The sequence below is a fragment of the Pongo abelii genome, chromosome 20, assembly GCF_028885655.2.
Source record: "Pongo abelii isolate AG06213 chromosome 20, NHGRI_mPonAbe1-v2.0_pri, whole genome shotgun sequence".
Classification (NCBI taxonomy): Eukaryota; Metazoa; Chordata; class Mammalia; order Primates; family Hominidae; genus Pongo; species Pongo abelii.
In genome coordinates, this window is record NC_072005.2 from 48,025,515 (window position 1) to 48,049,047 (window position 23,533).

At 50.3% G+C, this 23,533-nt stretch overlaps 2 protein-coding genes across 10 annotated transcripts in view; one reads left to right on the forward strand and one right to left on the reverse strand.

The window, feature by feature from the left end:
* LOC103888610 (CEA cell adhesion molecule 6) overlaps positions 1 to 23,533 on the forward strand; it is a 913,736-nt gene that overhangs the window by 354,298 nt on the left and 535,905 nt on the right. The gene's annotated exons all lie outside the window — the stretch shown is intronic.
* Positions 1 to 23,533, reverse strand: part of POU2F2 (POU class 2 homeobox 2) — an 89,971-nt gene that overhangs the window by 16,607 nt on the left and 49,831 nt on the right. For 4 of the 9 annotated variants that reach the window (XM_054540532.2, XM_054540531.2, XM_024237149.3 and 1 more), the window contains exons 2-5: positions 17,685 to 17,750; positions 17,518 to 17,552; positions 17,300 to 17,356; positions 12,426 to 12,542 (exon numbers count right to left, since the gene is read on the reverse strand). In XM_054540532.2, coding sequence (XP_054396507.1) covers positions 12,426 to 12,542; positions 17,300 to 17,356; positions 17,518 to 17,552; positions 17,685 to 17,750 — 275 coding nt within the window. Of the gene's footprint in view, positions 1 to 11,887; positions 12,182 to 12,425; positions 12,609 to 17,299; positions 17,357 to 17,517; positions 17,553 to 17,684; positions 17,751 to 19,354; positions 19,473 to 23,533 lie in introns of all 9 variants that reach the window. The other 5 variants (XM_054540530.2, XM_054540528.2, XM_054540525.2 and 2 more) reach the window with 4 other exon arrangements.

The window sequence follows — 23,533 nt, forward strand, 5'->3', positions numbered from 1 at the left end:
TATCTCTGGGATTTGAAACACGTACCTGGTCTGAGTAAATAAATATCCCAGTGTCTCACCCCCACCCACCCAAACAGTCACTGCTGATCAACATCCCTGCTTTTCGACAGCTGAACGCTATTCCTGACCCCCTGGGGGTGCCTCTGCTTATTCTGTGTATGGCAGTGGACTGGGTAGTCCTGTGCTCCTGACCTCTCTCACTCTTGCTGCTAATCATCTCAGAATCCAGCTTAAGGGTTCTGAAGTCCTAGCACTATCCTGTGAAACAATGTCCACCCTGCCTTCCCTTTCCCAGCTACCCCAGCCCAGTAACACCTCCATGGTCACCTCCCTCCAGATGTGGATCAACTGTGAAGCAGGCAACACTTATGCTTCAGGGCCCCCCATTTACAGTGAACCCTTTCAAGGACCCATACCTAATTTTTGTTTCATTGTCTTTTTCTTTCAAAGGGACTCCAAGTTGCATAATCTTTTGGCCCCACAAAACGAGACCCACCTGCCCTGTGCTACACGTCTCCCAAGTCAATGCATTTGCTTATGTGTACTTTTCCTCTGCCAGACTGAAACTCTAGCAGACCAGAGGCATATCTTATTCTTCGTGTATCCCTAACTCATATCGGAACCTGGTAAGCCCCCATTAAATGCCCACTGAATTGAATCTAATGAATAAGACCAGAAATCAAGTCTTACTACCAGCATTTTTCTGATTTCCTATAACCCTCAGCTTGTTGATTAAAGTATTTATTAACTCCTGTTCCTCCCTAGCATGACTCTCAGTGAAAATTCCCCTTTCCTCCAGAAGCCTAGAGAGGTGTCTGTGGGTTTCGTTCTGAATCACCAGAGAGAGGAAAGAATGGGGAAAGTGCATCCCAGTTTGCAGAAGGTCTCATGGTGAGAAGTTCAGATGGGAAACATTTAATCATATCCCTGTCTAGTTTCTCAGACCAGAGACTTAGCGGTCAGCCTTAATCCCAACCTTCCCTTCCTCTCCCCATCCATCCAATCCATCTGCAAGTCTTCCCAGTTCCCTCTACATCTCTTCCTGTCCACAGTGACTGTCCTGGTCCAAACCACCATCCTTCTACCCCGGACCATCCGTTCGCCCCCAGGCAGGCAGAGAGGGGTCTAAAACAATAGAATTCTAAATGTTTTTGTGCCCTGAATTCTTCAGCATCTGAAAAAAAAAAAACAACCCTATTGCCCTCTTCTCAGAATTAAAAACACATAACATATGATATATAGGATCCTTCCTTCCTTCTTTCTTTCTTCCTTCCTTCCTTCCTTCCTTTCCTTTCTTTCCCTTCTCTCTCTCTTTGTTTCTTTCTTTTTTTGAGATAAGATGGAGTCTCCCTCTGTCACCCTGGCTGGAGTACAGTGGCTCAATCTTGGCTCACTGCAACCTCTGCCTCCTGGGTTCAAGCAATTATCCTGCCTCAGACTTCCAAGTAGCTAAGGCTACAGGTGCACCCACCATGCCCACGCCCAGCTAATTTTTGTATTTTTAGTAGAGAAGGGGTTTCACCATGTTGGCTAGGCTGGTCTCAAACTCCCGACCTCAGATGATCCACCCACCTTGTCCTCTCAAAGTGCTGGGGTCACAGGTGTGAGCCACCATGCCCAGCCAGATATATAGAATTTCAAATGAAATCAATCACATAGAATTATAGTCATCATCACTAGGGACTCCAAAGGGAGGGAGAAGGGCAAGGGCTGAAAAACTTCCTACTGGGTACTATGTTCACTATCTGGGTGATAGGAACAATTATACCCCAAACCTCAGCATCCATGCAATATAACCCTTGTAACATACCTACACATGTATCCCTGAATCTAAAATAAAAACTGGCTGGGCACAGTGGCTCATGCCTATAATCCCAGCACTTTGGGAGGCTAGATGTGAGAATCTTTTGAGCCCAGGGGTTTGAGACCAGCCTGGGCAAGATGGCAAGACCCTGTCTCTACAAAAAGAAAAAAAGAAGAAGGAGGAAGAGGAGAAAGAGGAGGAAGAGGAGGAGGAGGAGGAGGAGGAGGAGCAGGAAGAGAAGGAGGAGAAGGAAAATTAGCCAGCCATGGTGGTGCATGCCTGTGGTCCCAGCTACTCGGGATGCTGAGGTGGGAGGATCCCTTGAACCCAGGAGTTTGAGGTGGCAGTAAGCTATGATCACACCATGGCACTGCAGCCTAGGCAACAAAGGGAGACACCCATCTCCAAAAAACAAAATAAAATAAAATAAAATAAAATAAATTAATCAAAATTTGGCTGGGTGTGGTGGCTCATGCCTGTAATCCCAGCATTTTGGGAGGCCAAGGTGGGCGAATCACTTGAGGTCAGGAGTTCGAGACCAGCTTGGCCAACGTGGTGAAACCCCAACTCTAACAAAAAATACAGAAAAAATTAGCCAGGTGTGGTGGCGGGTGCCTGTAGTTGCAGCTACACGGGAGGCTGGGGAAGGAGAATCACTTGAACCCAGGAGGCAGAGGTTGCAGTGAGCTGAGATCGTGCCACTGCACTCCAGCTCGAGCAACAGAGTGAGACTCCATCTCAAAAAAAAATTAATTCATTAAAATTTTAAAAAATATAGGCATCAAACATATTTTGAGTGGTCATGTAATCATTTATGGGTTTCTTTATTAGCACATTAAGTAACAAGATCCAGCAATAGATTTGATGACTACTGTAATTTCAAAGCAATCATGAGTGAAAACAGTGTTTTGAGAGATCTGCAACAACTACAAGAGAATTTGAAAATCTGCGTGCATTCTCTTGGTGACAAAGTCTCAGTACCACTAATACTACTGTTGTCTGTTGTCTATATTCATGATAGAGGGACATGCTATGGTTTGGTCAGAAGATAGTAGAAATTGAGATGTAATTTTTCTCCCATCCAAGTTCATGGACTCTGAATTCTATGCACAGACTCTTCTAGCGTTGGTCTATGGAGTCCAAGTCCCTGTTCTAAAATATAAATTAAGCCATAAGGCCTCTACTGATTTTCATCACATTTGTGGTATAATCCAGATCCAGGCCTGCCCACCACCCCTGCATGGCCTGCCCACCACCCCCGCTTGCCTCTCCTTCCTTGCCTCACACGACTCTAACTCCCTAACTCTGATCCAGCCCCACTGGTCTCCTTCCTGTTACTGAACCCACAAATAAGTCCCCACCTCAGTACCTTTGCTATACCCTTTCTAGATCTACATAGAGGTGGTCCCTCCTCATCATTTAAGTCCCCATCAAACGCCCCCTCCTCAGAGAGGCCTTCTCTGGCCACACACGCTTATGAAGTCTTCCTTTTCCTCCAACACTCTCTATTACACTCTTTTCTTTCCTTCATAGCAATTATCTGCTTCCTGCCTATCTCCCCAACTACAGCGGGTGTCAGCTCCAAGAGGGCACAGACTTATCTACCTCATTCCCCGCTATATCCTCACCCAGAAAGGCACTTGGGCATGATGATATTCACTAAATATCGGCCAACTAAAGGAATGAAAGAAGGGGAGAAAGATGGTGGGGCATGGTGGCTCACACCTATAGTTCCAGCACTTTGGGAGGCTGAGACAGGTGGATTGCTTGAGCCCAGGAGTTCCAGACCAGCCTGGGCAACATGACGGGGTCTCTACAAAAAATCCGGGCATGGTGGCACGTGCCTGTAGTCCCAGCTACTTGGGAGGCTGAGATGGGAGGATGGCCTGACCCTGGGAGGTCAAGGCTGCAGTAAGCCATGGTCACGCCACTGCACTCCAGCCTGGGTGACACAGCAAGACCCTGTCTCAAAATAAAACAAAGAAAAAAAAAAGAAAGAAAGAAAGGAGAGAAGATAAGATTCTGGGTGAACAGGAACAGTAAGTTAGCTCAGGACTAGGGTAAGCCTGTAGGAGGTGCCATTTCTCCACAATCCAGCGGCAGCATGGCCATCTGAAGCCACTTGAGGGCGTGTTACGTCCGAGTCAGAGCACACGAGTCAGAGAGTGGAGAAGTTATAGTAAGTGGAGACAGGCCAGAGAAAAGACCCTGGCTGGCATATTTCGTGGATCAGCTGCTCTGTCGTAAGCTTTAAGGAAACCTAGCACAAGAGCTAGCATGCCTGTGAAAGCTGAGAAGGGACGGTACCGATTCTTGCTCATTGCTGTATTTTGATCACCCTCCCAGTGCAGGAGCCTCATAGGTGACCAATACATGTTCAATGAATGAATGAGGTGAAACCTCAGGACAGACTGGCAGTACTTTGCCATAGCTGGGACTTTGGCTATGACTGGGGGCAGAAAGATTGATATGTAGATTGCAGGATACATGGGTGAATTGCCCACTTTCCCACCAGGGCTCAGTTCCACCTGGGGGGGGAAGAGAAAGCCATGACAGTGAACTTGAGGAGGCTGGGCCCCAGAGCCGGCCGGCTGCAACGGCCCAGGTGCTGCACCTCACTCCAGTGCACAGGCCAGATGGCCCATCCCCCATGGCCTCTCGCACCCCCATTAGAGGCCTCCACACAAGCTCTGGCAGCCACCATGACTGGAATGGTGTTGGCGCATGAGTTGACATTCCTTTGCCATCTCTGATATGGCAAATTGTGACCAGCTCTGGATCTTTCCTCTCTAAGACAAGTTAAGTCCAGAGTAGGGGAGAACAGGAAGGAGTGGGGTCTGGGAACTATGTAAACTATATCGTGATAGATTGTGTTCAAAATGAGGAGGGGAGGATGGATGGGCAAACGGAAGGCGGACAACGGACACAGAGTTTCAGTGAGATAACAGGAATACATTCTGGTGTTCTATTGCACAGTGACTACTGCTAATAATGTACTGCATATTTCAAAATATCAAAGACAGAGTTTTAGTTTTAGTTTTTGTTTTTTAAGAGACAGGGTCTTGCTCTGTTACCCAAGCTGGAGTACAGTGCGTGATTATAGCTCACTGCAGCCTTGAACTCCTGGGCTCAGGCCATCCTCCCGCTTCAGACTCCCAAGTAGCTGGGATTACACTGCGCCACTGTGTCTGGCAAGAAGAGTACTTTAAATGTTTTCACCACGAAGAAATGATAAATATTTGAGGTGATAAGTATGCTAATTAGCCTGATTTGATCATTCCACAATGTATACCTGTATCAAAACATCATATTTTACCCCATAAATATATACAATGATTATTTGCTACTTAAAAATAAAATAAAACTCAGCTGGATGCAGTGACTCACGCTTATAATCCCTGCACTTTGGGAGGCTGAGGTGGGAGGATCACTTGAGGCCAGAAGTTCAAGACCAGCTGGGCAACATAGTGAAACTCCATCTCCACAAATTTTTTTTTTTTTTTTTTTTACTTATCCAGATATGATGGTACATGCCTGTAGTCTCAGCTACTCGGGAGGCTGAGGTGGGAGGATTGCTTCAGCCAGCAGGTCGAGGTTGCAGTGAGTTATGATGGTGCCACTGCACCTCACTGCAGTGAGTTATGATGGTGATAGAGCAAGACCTCGTCTCTAAAAAAATGAATAAGTACATAAATAAAATAAAATAAAATTTAAAATTAAAATGAGGTCAGGCTTTCTGACACTCTGAGTAATCTCGGTCTGTCTGGTGGTGGGACGCACTGCCTGGGAAGAGAGTGGGTGCCTGCCATGGAAGCCACCTGGGTGAAAATCCCCACCTGGCAACAACACCGACAAGGAAACGCCCAACCTAGGGGAAGGTTAGACTAGTGGGGTGCAAGGGTCCCTTCCAGCTTGGAAGCTCGGGGGTTTGAGCCTTAGCCCTCTCACCTGCTTCTTGCTGTGTGCCTGGGGGAAGCCACTTTCCCTCTGGGCCTCAGCCTCCTTAACTGTACAGGATCACGATGCAAGTTGTTATGGAGAGACCTGGGCCTTGGAGCCCAGAATCCTGACTGCCCCTCACACACCTCAGGCCGTTCCTTACCCTCTTTAAGCCTCAGTTTCCTCAGGTGACACCACAATAAGTCTTACTTCATGGAGCTGTTAAAGGAATTAAATGAGACAATATGTGTAGAATGTTTAGCCTGATTCCTCTTCACTTAATTGGTCCTTCATAAATGGCAGTCATTATGACTGAGTCATTTCTCTCTCAGGGCCTCAGTTTTCTTATCTGTAAAATGGGGATAATAATGTCTAATTCTTCACTGGGTTGTTGTGAGGCCTGAGCAATATTATCTAGAAAGCATTTTGGAAATTACAACATATCCCTCAAAATGAGTATTTGCTACCATTGCCCACCTCATGTCACCACACTTGAATGTGAGCTCTTGAGGGTGGGAACCCAATCCGGCTGAGTCCTTCCTTCCTTCCATCTGTCCATCTATCCTTCCTTCCTTTTCTTTCTTTCTCTCTTTCTTTGGAGACAGGGTCTTACTCTATCTTCCAGGCTGGAGTGTCATGGTACAATCATAGCTCACTGCCATCTTGACCTCCCATGCTCAAGCGATCCTCCTGCCTCAGCCTCTCAAGTAGCTTGGAGGCTATGGGCATGCATCACCACACCTGGTTAATTTTTTTTTTTTAAGATACAGGGTCTCTCTATGTTGCCCAGGCTAGTCTCGAACTCGCCTCAAGCCATCCTCCTGCTTTGGACTCCTAAAGTGTTGGGATTATAGGCATAAGCCACTGTGCCTGGCCAAATTCATTCTCTTCCTGACAACTAACAACTTCCAGCTCCTGCCCAGATACTCTGCTGAGCTTCAGCCTCAAATATGCATCTGCTTAGGTGGTGTTCCCATGTGGATGATTAATAGACTCTTCAAACCCTAACATGTCCAAAATGAAACTGCTGGCTCTCTACCCCAGCCTTCCAAAACATCCCATTCCTCCCATCTTCCCCAACTCAGGAAACCACATCATTACCACCCAGCTGCTGAAGCCAAAATCCTAGGAGTCATCCTTGACCTATCCAATCAATACAAAATAGCAACCAGGATCCCCATCCTCACCCTCCTGGCTCAAGCCACCCTCATGTCCCATCTGTATGCCTTCAAGGACTTCCTACTGGGCTCTCATTTCTACTCCTATCCCCTGCAGTCCATTCTCCTATCCCCTGCAGTCGATTAGTACAGTCACTCCACTAGGGCAAGCTCTAAAGATGGGAGTAGGGGCAGAGGAGTGGCCGTTCTCCAGTGTGGGTTCTTCTGTGGACCCCCAGCAGTTGGCCCTGTGACATGGAACCCAGGAAGTTGTGGAGATCAGGGCAGAACACCACAAACGGAGAACGATTCAACAGGGAGAAAAAAATACCTACATATGTACTGCATATTACATCACATACTACCTTATGCTGAAATTCCAGGACAGACAGGCAACAGCAGATCCCAACCCAGGAACCAGTGGAAGCAACTGGCATGCCTGGGCAGGCTCCTGGACTCCAAGGCCCTGTGGATGAACTGACCACACACCTCCAGGTGGGCAGTTTTGATTGGCCTGGTACCCACTGCCCTTCTTCAACTTATTCAAGCAACAGAACCCATCTCTTTCAGGGGTTACACTTTCCCATCCTCAAGTCACGAGGTCCAGGTAGGGCTGACCTTGCCTTCTCTGGGGTCGAGGGCAAGGACTCAAATCTAGCCAGGGGACGTGCTTTTGTTTGTTTGTTTTATTGAGACAGACTCTTACTCTGTTGCCCAGGCTGGAGTGCAGTGGCACGATCTTGGTCCACTGCAGCCTCCACCTCCTGGGTTCAAGCAATTCTCTTGCCTCAGCCACCCGAGTAGCTAGGATTACAGGCACATGCCACTATGGCCGGCTAATTTTTGTACTTTTAGTAGAGACGGGGTTTTACCATGTTGGCCAGACTGGTCTTGAACTCCTGACCTCAAGTGATCCGCCCACCTCGGCCTCCCAGAGTGCTGGAATTACAGGCCTGAGCCACCCCGCCCAGCCCAGGGGACATATTTTATCTCCCTGGGCAGGATAGCTGCAAGTCTGGAAATGCTGACACCCATTTTACGTGCCCTACAATGAAACAGGGAGACAGACCCCTGGAGCTGGGCCTGATATTCCAGACCAGGCCTTTTCGGTGATCTGAGCCAAATATTCCTGAGTCTTCTTCAGCCACCTGGACTTGGGCTTTGGCTCCTCCCTACCAGCTCATCCATCCCTATTTGTGCGGCTACAGCCTGCCCTGTTTTCTCACTTTGCACTTGCCATTCCCACAGCCTGGAAGCCCCTTCCCAGCAAACTCCTTCCCATTCCCCTGAGTTCAGATCCCACCTCCTCCTGAAAGCCTGGACAGATGTGGGTCCTGATTCCCTCAGACACACATCACATTTCTCTTCCCACATTCCCATCACACTCAGTTGGTTTCTTTGGGAAACTTTCACTCGCTAGGTCCTAGCAGCCTAAAAGATTTTGTCAAGCTTTATTTGCCATGGTCCTATTAGGAAAATAGGAATTCCCCCTCCCCCCTCCGACTCTCCAATACAAAATGATGTTTTAACTGTTAACGTAAGTTTTCAATCAACGCCTGCCCCAGACGTTCTGAAATACTTCCCTGGAGAGATATCTTTCCTACCCTTGATTGAAAATCTGCCGCAAAACATCCCTCATTGATTCGGTAAATATCCACACAGCCCCCTCAGTAGAAGGCAGCACACTGAGCAATGGACAGACAAATTATAGAACTGTATTGTAATTGCCCCTTCATCTGTACAAGCTAGGAGATTGCAGGGAAGGATCCTGCCAAACTGTTTAACCAGCATTACTTTGGAAGCTGACATCAGAGGGCTGGAAGGGGGGCTTTTCCTTGGTACTTCATATAATTTCAAAGGGATAGCATTTATGAGTGTTTTTTACTCTCTTTCCTGGGCTTCTTAGTATCTTTCAAGTGAAACATTTCTTAGTGGCTCCCTGATGTGCTTGCTCCACTGCAGGACAGGGAGCCCCTCAGGGGCAAGGATGGCTGTGACTCACTCCTAAGTCTTCAGCTTCCTGCCATGGCCTGACACACAGGAGGCCAGAAAATGTTTGTGGAATGACTGCAGGATCAGAGCTTAGCAGGCATGAGAAGTGGACTGGGGGGTGGAGGGCATGAGATGCGGCCCGGGAGAGCCAGCCGAGCCTAGGAGCCGGGGAAGGCTGGAGCAGTGGGTAGGTAAGTCAGGAAGAGCTGGTCCCTCTGCAGCCTGGGCCCAGCATGGTGCCCATAGGAGGTGCTGTTGTAGAAATGACGTCAAAGGGCAACTCAGTTTGTGAGAAAGAATTCCCAGAAAACAAACCTGGCCCAGCTTTGCACTTGTTGAGGACAGAAAGGGAAAGATCAGAGCTGAGGGAAGCTGGAGAAGGAGGAGTGAGAGGAAAGGAGGAGGGGTTTAAGGAGACCTTGACAATCAGGGCCTGGGCTGTACGGCAGGTGGTGGAGACTCAGCTTGCTGCTGCTGGGTCCCTGGGGAGCTGGGGGAGGTGGCTCTAGGAGTGCATAGGCAAGAATGTCTGCTGCTCACAGAGATGGTGGCCTGGCTGGGTCTGCGCTAGGCTGCCCTGTTCCACCTTCTATCCTCTAGTCTTTGTTCCTTCAACTGATATTTCCTCAGGCAGATTCAGGCACGGCTGGGGGAGGGAAGTCATCATGACTTCCTAGAGGTGTGGACTCCTGGGCTGGGGCTCAGATGAAGAGGAACTGTCCAGGTAAAGGAAGGGAGCAGACTTCCTGGGAAAAGAGAGAACAAGAGCAGGGCCACTGAGATGCAAAAGAGCCCAGCCCCAGTGAAGAGCCCCAAGCCCTTGGCGTTGCTCAGTAAAGGGCTGTCTATGCTACAAGGCAAATGGAACACCTGCTGCTGGAGTCTCTGGTGGCCGGAGTGGGAGGGGCTAGAAACCATGTTCCGTGAAGGACAGCTAAAAGCAGTAGCCGCGGATCATGTGGTTAGAGCCCTGGACTTCCAGGCTGGCTCTAACACTCTTGCTTACAGAATAATCTGGGGCAGGTCACTTTACCCCTTGGAGCCTCAGCTGTGGGGAGGATTCATGGGAGCAAAGAGGCCATCACTGGCATGGTGCCTGGAACAAAGGTGGCACCCAACAGACTAAGTTACTGTTACTTCAAGAGCCAGGTATTGAAAGGCTACATCTGGGCCGAGCACCGCGGCTCATGCCTATAATCCCGCACTTTGAGAAGCCAAGGTGGGCAGATCGCTTGAGCTCAGGAGTTCAAGACCAGCCTGGGCAACATGGCAAAAACCTGTCTCTACAAAAAATATGTATATATAAAAAAATTAGCTGGGTGTGGTGGCATGCACTTGTAGTCCCAACTACTCAGGAGGCTGAGGTGGGAGGATTACTTGAGCCCAAAGAGGTTGAGGCTGCAGTGAGCCATAATCCGCCACTGCACTCCAGCCTGGGCAGCAAAGCAAGACCTTATTTCAAAAAAAAAAATAAACAAGGCTACATCTACAAGAGCCATCACGGAGCCATGGGCCCAGTTTACAGTGTCTCCACAGAACCAGGCCCAGTGGAAGGAAGTTCTAAGGAGGCAGGTTATCAGCTCAGTGTTAAGGAAAGTCCCAAATGGGAGCATTGGCCAATAATGGAACGGGCCATTATTGGGGTGAACTGTATCAAGGGAACAGCCTCACCAGGGCTGGACAGCTCCCTGCGTGGACAGCATCTGTATCTAGGGTTCTGTGGAAGTGGTTGGACGGAGTGAGAGAAAAGCCTTTTGTGGAGCAGTCACTGAGGGAAATGCTAGGCTGAGGGAAGTTAAACAGGTGGCTTTGCTGTAGGGCTTCCCACAACCTTCACTGCCCTGAAACTTGGCCACAGCTCTAAGGCTTATGAAAACCAGACAGACAACATGAATGGGTGACATGGGAAGGTGTTGACAGGAGTGGGCTGGAGACAGCTGCCCTTCGGAAGAGGAAGACTAGTCAGCTCCCACTCTGCTCCCCTGGCTGTCCTTATGGGAACTCTATTGGCCACTGTTAGGGGTTAAATTGTGTCCCCAAAAAGATATGTGGAAGCCCTCACTCCTGGTACCTGTAAATGTGACCTTATTTGGAAATAGGGTTGCAGATGTAATCAAGTTAAAATGAGGTCATTGGGGTGAGCCCTAAACTAATGACTAGTGTCCCTACAAGAAAGAAAAATTTGAATACAGAGACAGGTGCACAGAGAGAAGATGGCCATGTGACGACAGAGGAGGCAGAGATCAGAGTGAGCCATCTACTAAGCTATGGAACACCAAGGATTGACAGCACCATCGGAAGCCAGAAGAGGCAAGGGCAGATTCTCCCTGGGAGCCTTCAGAGAGAGCACGGCCCTGCCGACACCTTGAGTTTGGACTTGTGGTTGGAGACAATATGTTTCTGTTGCCTTAAGCCACCCAGTTTATGGTATTACGTTATGGCAGCCCTAGGAAACTGAGACAGCCACTAATTCATGATTAACTATGGACCAGCAAAAGCTCCAGAGTCGGGGAGGTGATGGAGAACCTCCTAATTCATAGATCACGGGCCCCTTTTTTGAAAGAGCATCTTGTTGGATGAGCCAGGGGACACGATGAGGGTAGGGCACTCATTCTTATTCTCAACCTTTTGTTTTGTACCCACATGGTACCATTCACGGGAGTGACTCCTGGTTTCCTTACCTGTAAGTTGAGGACAACAATCAACCTCCCAGGAGGCTGTGAACTCCCAGCGAGATGCATAGGAAGCACTGCCCCTGACACACCACCAGAGGGAGGATTATGATGTGGGATATTCCTCCCTGTGAGCCTCACTATACCCCTTTGTAAGATGGGACAGCAACATCTTCCAAAGCTTCCTAGGGTTGCTAGGAACTGCCTGGCATGTGGCCGGTGGTCAGAACAGTCCATGTGGACCAATCAGCCCCTTCCCACACACTCACTGTTTCTGCATGTCCTTCACTGCAGGGAGCCTGGTCCCCAGTGGCTGCCCTTACCTGTGCTGTGAGCTGGATGGGTTGGGACAAGGTGAGCTGTGGGGTCCCAGGGGGCTGGCTGGCAGGCTGTGGTGGTGGCAGGTCACCCCCCCCAGAGGAGGCTGGGGGCTGTGAGGTCGAGGAGGAGGCAGAGGAGGAGGAGGAGGAGGAAGTAGAGGAGGAGGCGGAGGCGGCGGCGGCGGCAGCGGCGTTAGCGGCAGCGGCGGCACTGGACTGCTGCACGGCGGCGGCCAGGAGCTGGGCCTGGGCTTGCTGCAGGAGGAGCTGCTGCTGAGCTGGCATCAGTGCCGTGAGCTGCGGGGTGTCAGGGACAGCAGGAATCGGAGCAGGGGGTTGAAGAGGAGCAGAGAAGGCAGAGAGGGGTTAGTGCCTAAGCCAAGCAAGTAAGGGGACAAGACCTCCTGGAGGACAGAAGAGGGCAAGAGGCAGGCGTGAGAGAGTGGCCATGGCCTTGGTGGAACAGTTCATCCACTAGCCCTGTAACAGATGAGGGGTGGCTGGATTGTCCCCTTGTCCCCATCCTTCCCCGAGTACTTACCCCAGCTAGCTGGCTGCCCGTCAACATGAGTTGGGCCTGGGGCAGATGAGGCTGGGCCGGCTGAGGGGGCAGGGGTGCTGCTGGGGCTGAATCACCACTGGGGTCTTCAGCCTTGATCTGAGGGGGAGAGAGGCAGGGTCCGGGACCCCAGAATGTTAAGTGGAGGCCAGAGAGAATGCCCACCTGTGAACCAAAGAGAGGGCACATGTGTGGCAATGGCAATCAGGCTGGCACAGGAGGAGCAGACTGGGGTGTGGACATGAGGGTGCAGCCTGTGGTCCTGCACTGACCGCTGGGAGCTTCAAACCACTCCTCTGGCCTCAGTTTCCTCATCAATCAGATAGGGCTAACACAACACCTGCACCCAAACTCCCTACAGGAGAAGTCCCCTTTGCAGAGCGTTTTTCCCCTCCTGAGAGTCAGTTTCCCTGTCTGTAAAATGGAAAATAGTGGCTGGGCACGGTGGCTCATACCTGTAACCCTAGCACTTTGGGAGGTCGAGGCAGGCGGATCACTTGAGGTCAGGAGTTCGAAACCAGCCTGGCCAACATGGTGAAACCCCATTTCTAAAAAAAAAAAAAAGGAAAATACTCCCACTGGGCACCTGGGAGGTCAAATAAGCAGCTTCTGGGTCCCACACCCTTCATCTGTATCACACAGAGGTGCATCTCTCTTGCTTTTTTTTTCTTTTTGTTTTTGAGATAAGGTCTCACTCTGTTGCCCAAGCTGAAGTGCAGTGGCATGAGCACAGCTTACTGCAGCTTCTACCTCCCAGGCTCGAGCAATCCTCCCACCTCAGCTTCCCGAGCAGCTGAGACTACAGGTGCCCACCACCACACCTGGCTAATTTTTAAATTTTTCTGTAGAGACAGGGTATCACTATGTTGCCCAGGCTGGTCTTGAACTCCTAGGTTCAAGCGATCCTCCTGCCTTGGCCTCCCAAAATGCTGGAATTACAGGCATAAGCCACTGCACCTAGCCAGGTACATCCCTTATTTGTCCAATGAAGTAAGACTTTGTTGGAAGAAAAGGTTTTCAGGTACTAAGAAAAACCACCACCTTGGAACCTGGGCTACAAAGTCAGATGCTCACAGAAATGGGCACAAATGAATGACAGGAGTAGGGGTGGATGGAGGTGGGCTGGAGAGAGCGCCTGCCTAAGTGGAAATCTTATCTGGCTCCTACTCGGTTCCTGCTGGCCACTCTTTTCAAAATCTGGAACAAAAATACTGGCATAATAAGCAAAGCACAGCATTTGTCCTACACTGTGGACAAGCCAGATGTGGCCCAGGAAATGCCAGGCTTCAGCCTCCGCTGAGGTCTGCCAAGCCTCTCCATGTCTTTCTGAATATGATATGGACACATCTTGCACCATACACACAGAACAGACCAGCATAGAGCCACTCTGGCCTCCTCCGCTCCTAGGTAAAAAGCCAGACAACAGCAGTTGTTGGCTGAAAGGCCTGTTGGCTGAAGCACACACAGTGGTGGGAGAAGGCATGGCCTGATGGATCACACACCCTCACGCCTAAAGTGGACAGTGGGATCATCCTTCAGCCTGATAGCCCAACACCATTTTGTAAAAGGAAGTCCAGAGAGGGAAAGCAACTTGGGCAAAATGACACAGTGTGTTGGCAGGGGGGTGATATTTGGAATGTGGACACAGACAAACAGAGGCCAAGGAAAGGCCAAATAATAGACAGTGAATGGCATGTCCCAAATTATGGAATATAAGTATTAGAAAGTTTAAGAGCTACAGAGGCCAAGTGTGGTGGCTTATGCCTGTAATCCCAGCATTTTGGGAGGCTGAGGCAGGAGGATTGCTTGAGGCCAGGAGTTTGAGACTAGCCTGGGCAACAGAGCGAGACACCGTCTCTTAAAAAAAAAAAAAAAAAAAGAGAGGTTAAAAAAAAAAAAGTGCTGCAGAGATGCAGCATGAAATGACACTGAGTATGAGAAGTCAGGGTAGCGGCTATCCCTGGCAGGGGCATTAAGGGCCTCTGGAAGGCTGGTCATGCTCTGCTTCTTGATCTGGTGCTAGTGACATGGGTGTGCTGTTTCTGAAAGTTCACAGTCATACATTGAAGATCTATGTGTGTCTTTAATGTGTATCATATTTTAATACAAAGTTTTTTTAAAAATAGGCTGAGCGCGGTGGCTCGCCCCTTAATCCTAGCACTTTGGGAGCCAAGGTGGGTGGATCACTTGAGGTCAGGAGTTCGAGACCAGCCTGGCCAACATGGTGAAACCCCATCTCTACTAAAAATACAAAAATTAGCCAGGCATGGTGGCACACACCTGTAATCCCAGCTAATCGGGAGACTAAGGCAAGAGAATCACTTGAACCCGGGAGGCGGAGGTGCAGTGAGCCGAGATGGTGCCACCGCACTCCAGCCTGGGCGACAGAGCGAGACTCCGCCTCAAAAATCGCTTGAAGCCAGGAGGTGGAGGTTGCAGTGAGCCAAGATCATGCCATTGCACTCCAGCCCGGGTGACAGTGCGAGACTCCGTCTCAAAAAAAAAAAAAAAGTTTAAAAAAAAAAATGTTGAATGCCATGGTGAGCACACTATTCCCTTTTCAGTGCTTTTTCATTGTTTCTGGTTATCTTAAAGGCTCTGATTGGTGCTTGAATGTCTTTACCATCTCTCCAATACCAGCTAATCTCCACTTTTATTTTAATTTAATTTTATTTTTTTGAGACAGGGTCTTGCTCTGTCACCCAGGCTGGAGTGCAGTGGCACCATCAGGACTCACTGCAGCCTCAACTTCCCAGACTCAAGCGATCCTCCTGCCTCTGTCTCAAGTAGCTGAGACTACAGGCGTGCACACCCAGCTAATTTTTGTATTTTCTGTAGAGACAGGGTCTCACTATGTTGCCCAGGCTGGTTTTGAACTCCCGGGCTCAAGCAATCTACCCACCTTGGCCTCCCAAAGTGTTAGGACTACAGGCTTGAGCCACTGCATCTGGCCTAATCTCCTTTTTTTTTTTTTTTTTTTTCTTTTGAGCTGGAGTCTCGCTCTGTTGCCCAGGCTGGAGTGCAGTGGTGCAATCTCGGCTCACTGCAACCTCTACCTCCTGGGCACAAGCAATTCTCCACAATGCCTCAGCCTCCCAAGTAGCCGGGATTACAGGCACTCACCACCATGCCTGGCTAATTTTTGTATTTTTAGTAGAGTCAAAGTTTCACTGTGTTTTCCAGGCTGGTCTCAAGCTCCTGACCTCAGGTGATCTGCCCGCTTTGTCTCCCAAACTGTTGGGAATACAGGTGTAAGCCACCGCGCCCAGCCCTAATCTCCTTTTTTAATAAGCAGAGAACAGGCCTCTGAGGTTTAGACCCTTCGGCACACAAGAGACTCTGGGTAAATTTTAATAATCATCGTATTTATTTCCGTAGCAAGTGATTCTGGTTTTCCATTTGTGAAATTTCCATTTAAAAAACATTTATTTAAAAAGCTGTCGAAAAGCAAGCCAGTTCATGAGTTGGTAATTGCTGAAGCTGATTGATGGGTATCTAGGGGGTTTATTTTCATTATACCCTTCTCTCTATCTCTGTATCCACTTCACATTTTCCATAATAAGGTGCTTTTTTAAAAAATTGAGCCAATTAACAAAATTATTATGTAAATAGTTGCACACAGTGGTCTTATGCCTGAGACCGTGACAGGAGCACATGAATCACTTCAGTTGGGGAAAGACTGACACAGAAGAGATGGAGAGAAGTTGAGAGGCAAAGGCCAGAGAAACAGGGCGTACAGGGCGAGTTGTGGACAGAGCCCGAGGCCAGGAAGGGGAGGGAGAAACCTTCATTCCCTTGGTCCCACTGGCATCCCCAAAAGAAGGAAGCGTGCTGCCAGTTTGAGAACAGACTGCAAAGATCTGATTCAACTGAGGACAGGGTGGGGGCAATGGATACACGCTGTGCTCTGAGGGCTAAGGCAATAGCCAAACCTGCCATCAGAGGGTCAAGGAGGTCAAGATCGAGAGCCTGTCTCCCCTAGACCCCGTTCAAAGCACTCAGCACAGAAGCAGGACACCTGCTCACAAAGCACTTTTGTCCTCTCCTCTCATGGTGGCATGGGGGTACACCAGACATGGAGGCAACCACAGAGGCCATCCCATCCGACTGCCCCCTCCCCCCTGACCAATGATACTGAAGAGGAAACTGAGAGGCCCAGAGAGGGGAAGTGACTTTCCCATGGTCACAGAGCAAAGCTGTTGCAGGGTGGGGAGCAGTTCCCAGCCTCCCACCCCATCCCTCAGCCACCGCTGGTCAGGGTCTGGAGTCCTGCTCATACCTTCTCTGCCCCCACCTCCAGTGCTACCTTCAAGCCTCTGGAACTGCCTGCTACCCCTGCACCAGGCTGGAGGGTGGAGACTGGAGCCCAAGCAACCCCAAGAAGCCCAGAATGCCAGGCACAGGGCCCCATCTGGATGTGGAATTTGTACTGCCCGGCTGCTTCCGGCCTCCCTGTCATTCTCTCCTGCATTCCTACAGCTATCCTCAACTGGTACCAGCCCCCCACCCCCACCTCAGCTGGCCGCCAAATGTGTATATTGGGGGACAGGCGGTGGTGCAGGCCCCTGTTGGGTCAGGGAAGTTGGGATGGGGGCGGGCCTTTGGCTTCCTGTTGTTCATCGCCCTGGGGCTCTGGGGGGGATTTCCCTGGCCACCCCCACCCCCTAGGGAAGGGGAAGGAGCCTGCGTGAGTCACAGGCCTGGGGTGGGAGCCCAAGAGTGAGAAGGGGCGGGAGGAACCTCGTTACCAAGGTACCAAGGCTCAGTGCTCTCTCAGCCCTTGGACTGAGGCAGGCCTCCTGAGGACCCTCTTCCAAGCGCTGCCCGCTTCCCTGGCTGTTCCAACAGGTGCTTACCTTTGTACTGGGGCCAGTTGGGGACACGGAGAATGGGGAGGTCTTATTTTGGGGGTTCTGCAAAGAGAAAGTAGGAGGAAGGGGATGGGAATAGTGCAGTGAAGCAGCTTCTGACCACCCCCGCTCCCTGCCCTCCTACCACAGGCGGCACAGAGCCCCCTCTGAACCCCTCTCCCCATTCCTTCCCACCCCCTCCCGCTTATCCACTCCCTCCTAACCTGATGATTAGTGTCTGGTCCATTTCTTTCGGTGTCTGCAAAGAGAGGGAAAGGATGTGTTGTCATCAGCCACCCCCACCACACCTGTCGCCTCCCAGCTCTCTTCCCATCTGCCCCACTTCCCCTGCCCAAGGTGACCCCTGCCCCCTTGCTCCCTGCCCACCCACCTGTGTGCTCTGATGGGGAGTCCAGACCTTGCTTCTCGGCCTCCAGAGGCTTAGACATTCTTATTTCTGGGGACAGAGGAGGAATGGAAGTGGGGTGAAGGAGGGGAAGCCAGGAGGGCTCTCGGGCCCCCATTCCACCACACTCCCCAAGCCTTTCCCCCAAATTCCCCCCTTACCCCCAGCCACCTTGGAAGTGTCTCTTCCCAAGAGACATGTCCTCCGTTCTGGGCTTCTGCTCTCCTCTGGCAAGATGAGACACAGCCCTCAGGCCTTGGGGGATCTTGCCTTATCCTTTTACCTCTCCAGAAAGTGACACAGGGGTGTTACCCACAGTGCAGCAAAGGGCAGGGCAGGAGGTGGAAGGTGGTCGTGAGAAGGTATCAGCTGCCCAGGAGGAGGCTGGTGACGTCCCAAAGGAGGGAGAGCAGCCTTGGGCCTCCTCCTGGGGCGGGCCGCCCAGGTTCCCGTCCTGCCCTACCAGGTTTCGGGTGAGACATGTTTTCCACTCTGAGTGGGGCCTCAGAGATGTGATGGGGCTGCAGCGTCCCCAAAGGAGGCAGTTGTCAGATCTCTGAGCGTGTGTGATTCAGCCACCCTCTGGCCCTCTTCCCACCCTACCACTTTCCCCATCCACATCTCACTCCCACCTGGACTTTCTTCCTATGTTTAGCACACCGGCCTAGCAGACCCAACCTGATCCTCTGTAACCCCAGCTCCATCTGGCTCTACCCCTGAGCTTGTCCTCCAATCTAAACCTGATCTGGGACTTCACGCTTGAACCCCAGCTGCAGTCTCAAGTCCACCCCTGTAATACAACCCCATTCTATAGCTCCCCAGGCCCAGGAAATGAAAGGAGGCGGCCAAGGGAGGGTGGCAGGCAGCAAGCACATAAACCCACGGAGACAAATGCCTGTCCTCAAAGCGCTCTGATACTTTTCACAGAAAGGCGAGTGCTCACCAGTGCCAAGCACAGAGCTAGATATGACTCACAGCTCACATTAGCGGTTAGTGCTAATATTACCCTATTTTACAGAGGAGGAAACTGAGGCTCCAAGAAGGGATGTCACCTCCCCAAAAGCACAGCAAGACAGTAGATGTGCCCTGATTGGACCCCTGGTCTTCATGACTCCAGGGCTCCTACTTCTAATCGGATCCACTCTAGTCTAATGTCCCCCAGTCCTGACTTCCAGCTGTCTCATCTCCAACAGTCCCCTCGCCCAAGCTCATCCTGAAACTGAATCCAACCCTTCCTGGTCCTAGACCCCAGGACAAATCTGGGTTTCAGCCTGACCCATCCTTAGTCCACTTACTCACCTTGAATCCCAAGTTGTGCCCAGATGGTTCAAGTCCTTCATCTGACCTTGACTCCCAACTGTCCTGAGACCCTGTCCCTGATCCAAACTCTTCCCACAACTCACTCCAAAATCCCTACCTAAACCATGACCCCACTCCTACTAAAGGAGCTGTCCAACTCTAGTGTGCTCTGCACCAAGATACTTAAAGAAGACAGCTAAGCCAGGCACAGTGGTTCACGCCTGCAATCCCAGCACTTTGGGAGACTCAGGCAGCCAGATCTCTTGAACCCAGGAGTTCAAGACCAGCCTAGGTAACATGGAGAAACCCCATCTCTACTAAAGACACAAAAATTAGCTGGGCACGATGGCACGCACCTGTAGTCCCAGCTATTGGGGAGGCTGAGGCAGGAGAATTGCTTGAATCCAGGAGGTCAAGGCTACAGTAAGCTGTGACTGCACCACTGCACTCCAGCCTGGGTGACAGAGTGAGACCCTGTCTCAAAAAAAAAAAAGAAAAAGAAAAAAAAAAAAGAATGGAGATAAAGTAAGGGATAGGAAATAGGAAGAACTCACTAACTGTAAAAAAAAAAAAAAAAAGTCTAGAAATCTTGCAATTGAGGATTATTCAATGTGAAATGCTGCTTGAGTTTTAAATTCCTAATTAAAAAGATAGGTCATGCATTGCTGGTGGGAGTGTAAATTGATACAAGCACCACTCAGAAAAGCTGAAAAGATGCCCTCTCCCTAAGATGCAGCACGTCCACTCCTGGGCATCTGCCCAAAAGAAACACGTGTCCTGCCCATCAAAGGACATGGGCAGAATTCCTCTGCAGTCTTTTCATAATGGCCCCAAACTGGAAACAGCCTAAGGGGCCATCAACAGGTGAATGGATAAATAAAATGTGGTATGTCCATACAATGAAATATGCCACAGTAATGAAAAAGAACAAACTCCTGCTTCATATACATGGCCGAAGCTTGGAGACATGAGGCTGAATGACAGATGCCAAACACAAAGGCAGACATAATTTATGATTCCAATTACAGGAAATTCAAAAACAGGCAAGCTGATAGCAGATGATCACAGTCAGATGAGTGAGCACCTTGGGGGTACTGACTGGGAAAGGGCATGAGGAAGCCTGCACCAGGTGAGAAAGGATCTTGTTTGGTGGTTACAGGGTCCTTACATATGCAAAAATTCATCAAGCTATACACTTAAAATTTGAGCACTTTACTCTATATACATTATGTTTTAACAAGCAAGAAAACATTTAAAAGCTAAAAAGCAAAAAGCCAGCACACAGTCCCATTAAGATGCACACTGCACCGAGGCAGGTAGATCATTTGAGGCCAGGAGTTTGAGACCAGCCTGGGCAAGATAGTGAAATCCCCATCTCTCCAAAAAATAAAAAAGTTAGCCGGGCATGATGGTGGTGGGCACCTACAGTCCCAGCTACTCAGTAGGCTGAGATGGGAAGGTTGCTTGAGCCCAGGAGGTTGAGGCTACAGTGAGCCGTGACTGCACCACTGCACTCCAGCTTGGACAACAGAGCAAGACTCTGTCTCAAAAAAAAAAAAGATGTAGACTGTTGAGGGTGGAGGTGGGGAGTGGGTGCCCAGGACGCTACCAGATTTCAGGTCCTGTTTCCTGGCCCTGGGGACAGGGCATTAAATGGCTACTGATACAAGATATAAGAAGGACAAGAAGGGAGCTCGGCGGCAAGTGTGTCCTGGCTTTGGATCAGGCGGGAATCCTGCCTGATTCTAGGTCTAATTCACCCAGACCTTAGCCCTACTTCAGGCAGCCACTAACTCTAACCTGGTCCTAAATCCCACCCCTCCTAGCATCCCTAAAACTGCAGCCCCAGCCTCCTCTGGCCCCCTTCCCTCCAGCGGAGCTCCACATTGCCTCAGGGCAATCCTTTCCTGGCTCCTCCCTATCTCCTGGAGAAATAAACAACCAGGCCGACGGGCCTGGCCTCCAGGGGCTGGCCCACCACCCTGTACTGCTCTTCTCTTGCAGCTCATGCACAGTGCTCTTCAACCACGTCGAGCATCTCCCCCTGCTTGGGGGTCTGCTTGACAGCAGGCTGTGCAGGTTCTACACTCCCACCTAGCTGGGCATCCCTCTCTCGCCTACAGAACAGGGCAGCCTCGGACCCCATTGCCAGCCCAGAAAGTCCACACTCATCCTTAGCCTCTGCTATGGGCTAAGTTGCATCTCCCAAAATTCATACACTGAAGTCCTAATTCCTGGTACCTCAAAATGTAATTATATTTGGAGATAGGGTCTTTAAAGACGTAATTAAGGTAAAATAAGGTCATTAGGGTGGACCTTACTACAATCTGACTGGCATCCTTATAAGAAGAGGGGGCCGGGCGCGGTGGCTCATGTCTGTAATCCCAGCACTTTGGGAGGCCGAGGTGGGCAGATCACCAGTTCAGGAGTTCGAGACCAGCCTAACCAACAATGTGAAATCCTACCTCTACTAAAAATAGAAAAATTAGCCGGGCGTGGTAGTGTGTGCCTGTAATCCCAGCTACTCAGGAGGCTGAAGTAGGAGAATCGCTTGAACCCGGGAGGCAGAGGTTGCAGGCAGCCGAGATCGCGCCACTGCACTACAGCCTGAGTGACAGAGCAAGACTCCGTCTCAAAAAAAAAAAAAAAAAAAGAAGAAAAAGAGGGAATTAGGTCACAGATGAGAACAGAGGGAAGACCATATGAAGACCCAGGAGAAGACCAGCCGACCACAAGCCAAGGAGAGAGGCCTTGGAAGAGACCAACCCTGCTGACATCCTCGTCTCTAACTTACAGCCTCCATAATTGTGAGAATGAATTTTTCTCATTTCAGCCACCTAGTCTGTGGTACTTTGCTGTGGAAGCCCTAGCAAACTAAGACAGCCTCTCACAGCCCCTGCCCTCCTGCTGTCCCATCCCTGAGCCCCCAGTTGTGGCTGTCTGTGTCCAGGTTCCTTCCCCACAAGACCAATGCGACAGGCCTGGTCTGACTCATCACTGGGTCCCCAGCATCACAAGCCCATAACGGGTTGTAACTGCTGAATGTCCCTTTCTGCAGCAGTCTCTGTTTCCTACTACTTCCCACTCCTGTCCTACTGTCTCCCTGCTATTTATTTTATTTTATTTATTTTTTGAGACAAGAGTCTTGCTCTGTCGGCCAGGCTGGAATGCAGTGGCATAATCACGGCTCACTGCAGCCTTGACCTCCTGGGGTCAAGCTATCCCCCCGTCCCAGCCTCCTGAGTAGCTGGGACTACAGGTGTGCACCACCACATCCAGCTAATTAAAAAAAAAATTTTTTTTTTTGTAGAGACGGGTCCCCTTATGTTGTCCGGGCTGGTCTCAGACTCGTGGGCTCAAATGATCCTCACGCCTTGGCCTCCCAAAGTTCTGGGATTACAGGCGTGAGCCACCACACCTGCACTCTGCCATTTAAAACATTTCCTGAGGCCTTGGCATGGGCTATTCCCTCTGCCTGGAACACTGTTCCCCAATCTGTCCACCTGGCGACCCCCGACTCATCCTTCGGAACCCAGCATAAGCTCTGTTTTCTTTTCTTTTCTTTTTTTTTTTTTTTTTTGAGATGGAGTCTCGCTGTGTTGCCCAGGCTGGAGTGCAGTGGTGGGATCTCGGCTCACTGCAAGCTCCAGAGGTCTCCTGGGTTCAAGCAATTCCCTGCCTCAGGCTCCCAAATAGCTGGGATTACATGTGCATGCCACCACAACCGGCTAATTTTTGTATATTTAGTAGAGAAGGGGTTTCACTGTGTTAGCCAGGATGTTCTCAATCTCCTGACCTCATGATTTGCCCACCTCAGCCTCCCAAAGTGCTGGGATTACAGGTGTGAGCCACCACGCCCGGCCATAAGCTCTGTTTTCTATGAAACTACCACCTTGATGCCCCCAGCTCCCAGCCAGGACTCTCTCCAGCTCCCCATACCCTAGCACCTTCCCTTGTCACTGTCTTAGAGGCTGACTGTAGCTAGCCGGGCCCCAGTAAAGTCTCCCCTATAAGACTAGGAATTTTTCAAGGGCAGGTCTGATCTCAGGTTCCTAAACACTGCCCAGCAGAAGACATGTGGATCAGTGGCCCCAAGGTCCTGATCTCCCTCCCCCAGGCCTTTGCCTTTGCTCGTCTCCCAGTTGGGTGACCCTTTCCTTCTCTACTGGCAAACTCTTGCTCCTCTTTAAGGTCCAGCTAAAATGTCACCTCCTCTGTGAAGTACTCCCTAATTCCCCAGATGGTCAGTATCTCTCTCCTCTGGGCTTCACTGCCCCTGTACTGTTCTCCATCACATCCTGATCATCCTGGGCAGAGACCTCCACCCCAACTGTGGGCTCCTCAGGAGCCCAGGCTGGAGTCATTGCTGCACAGGCCTAGGAGTATGTCTTTGGAATGAATGAATGCATTAAAGAATCCCCTAACTGACCAGGGCCCAATCCTGTCTAAAACAAACCCCTATCTCTACTGTCACCCAACATCCCCAAGAAACCCTAACTTAAATCTTTAAGGTAAGATTTCCTCTGCAGGGACTG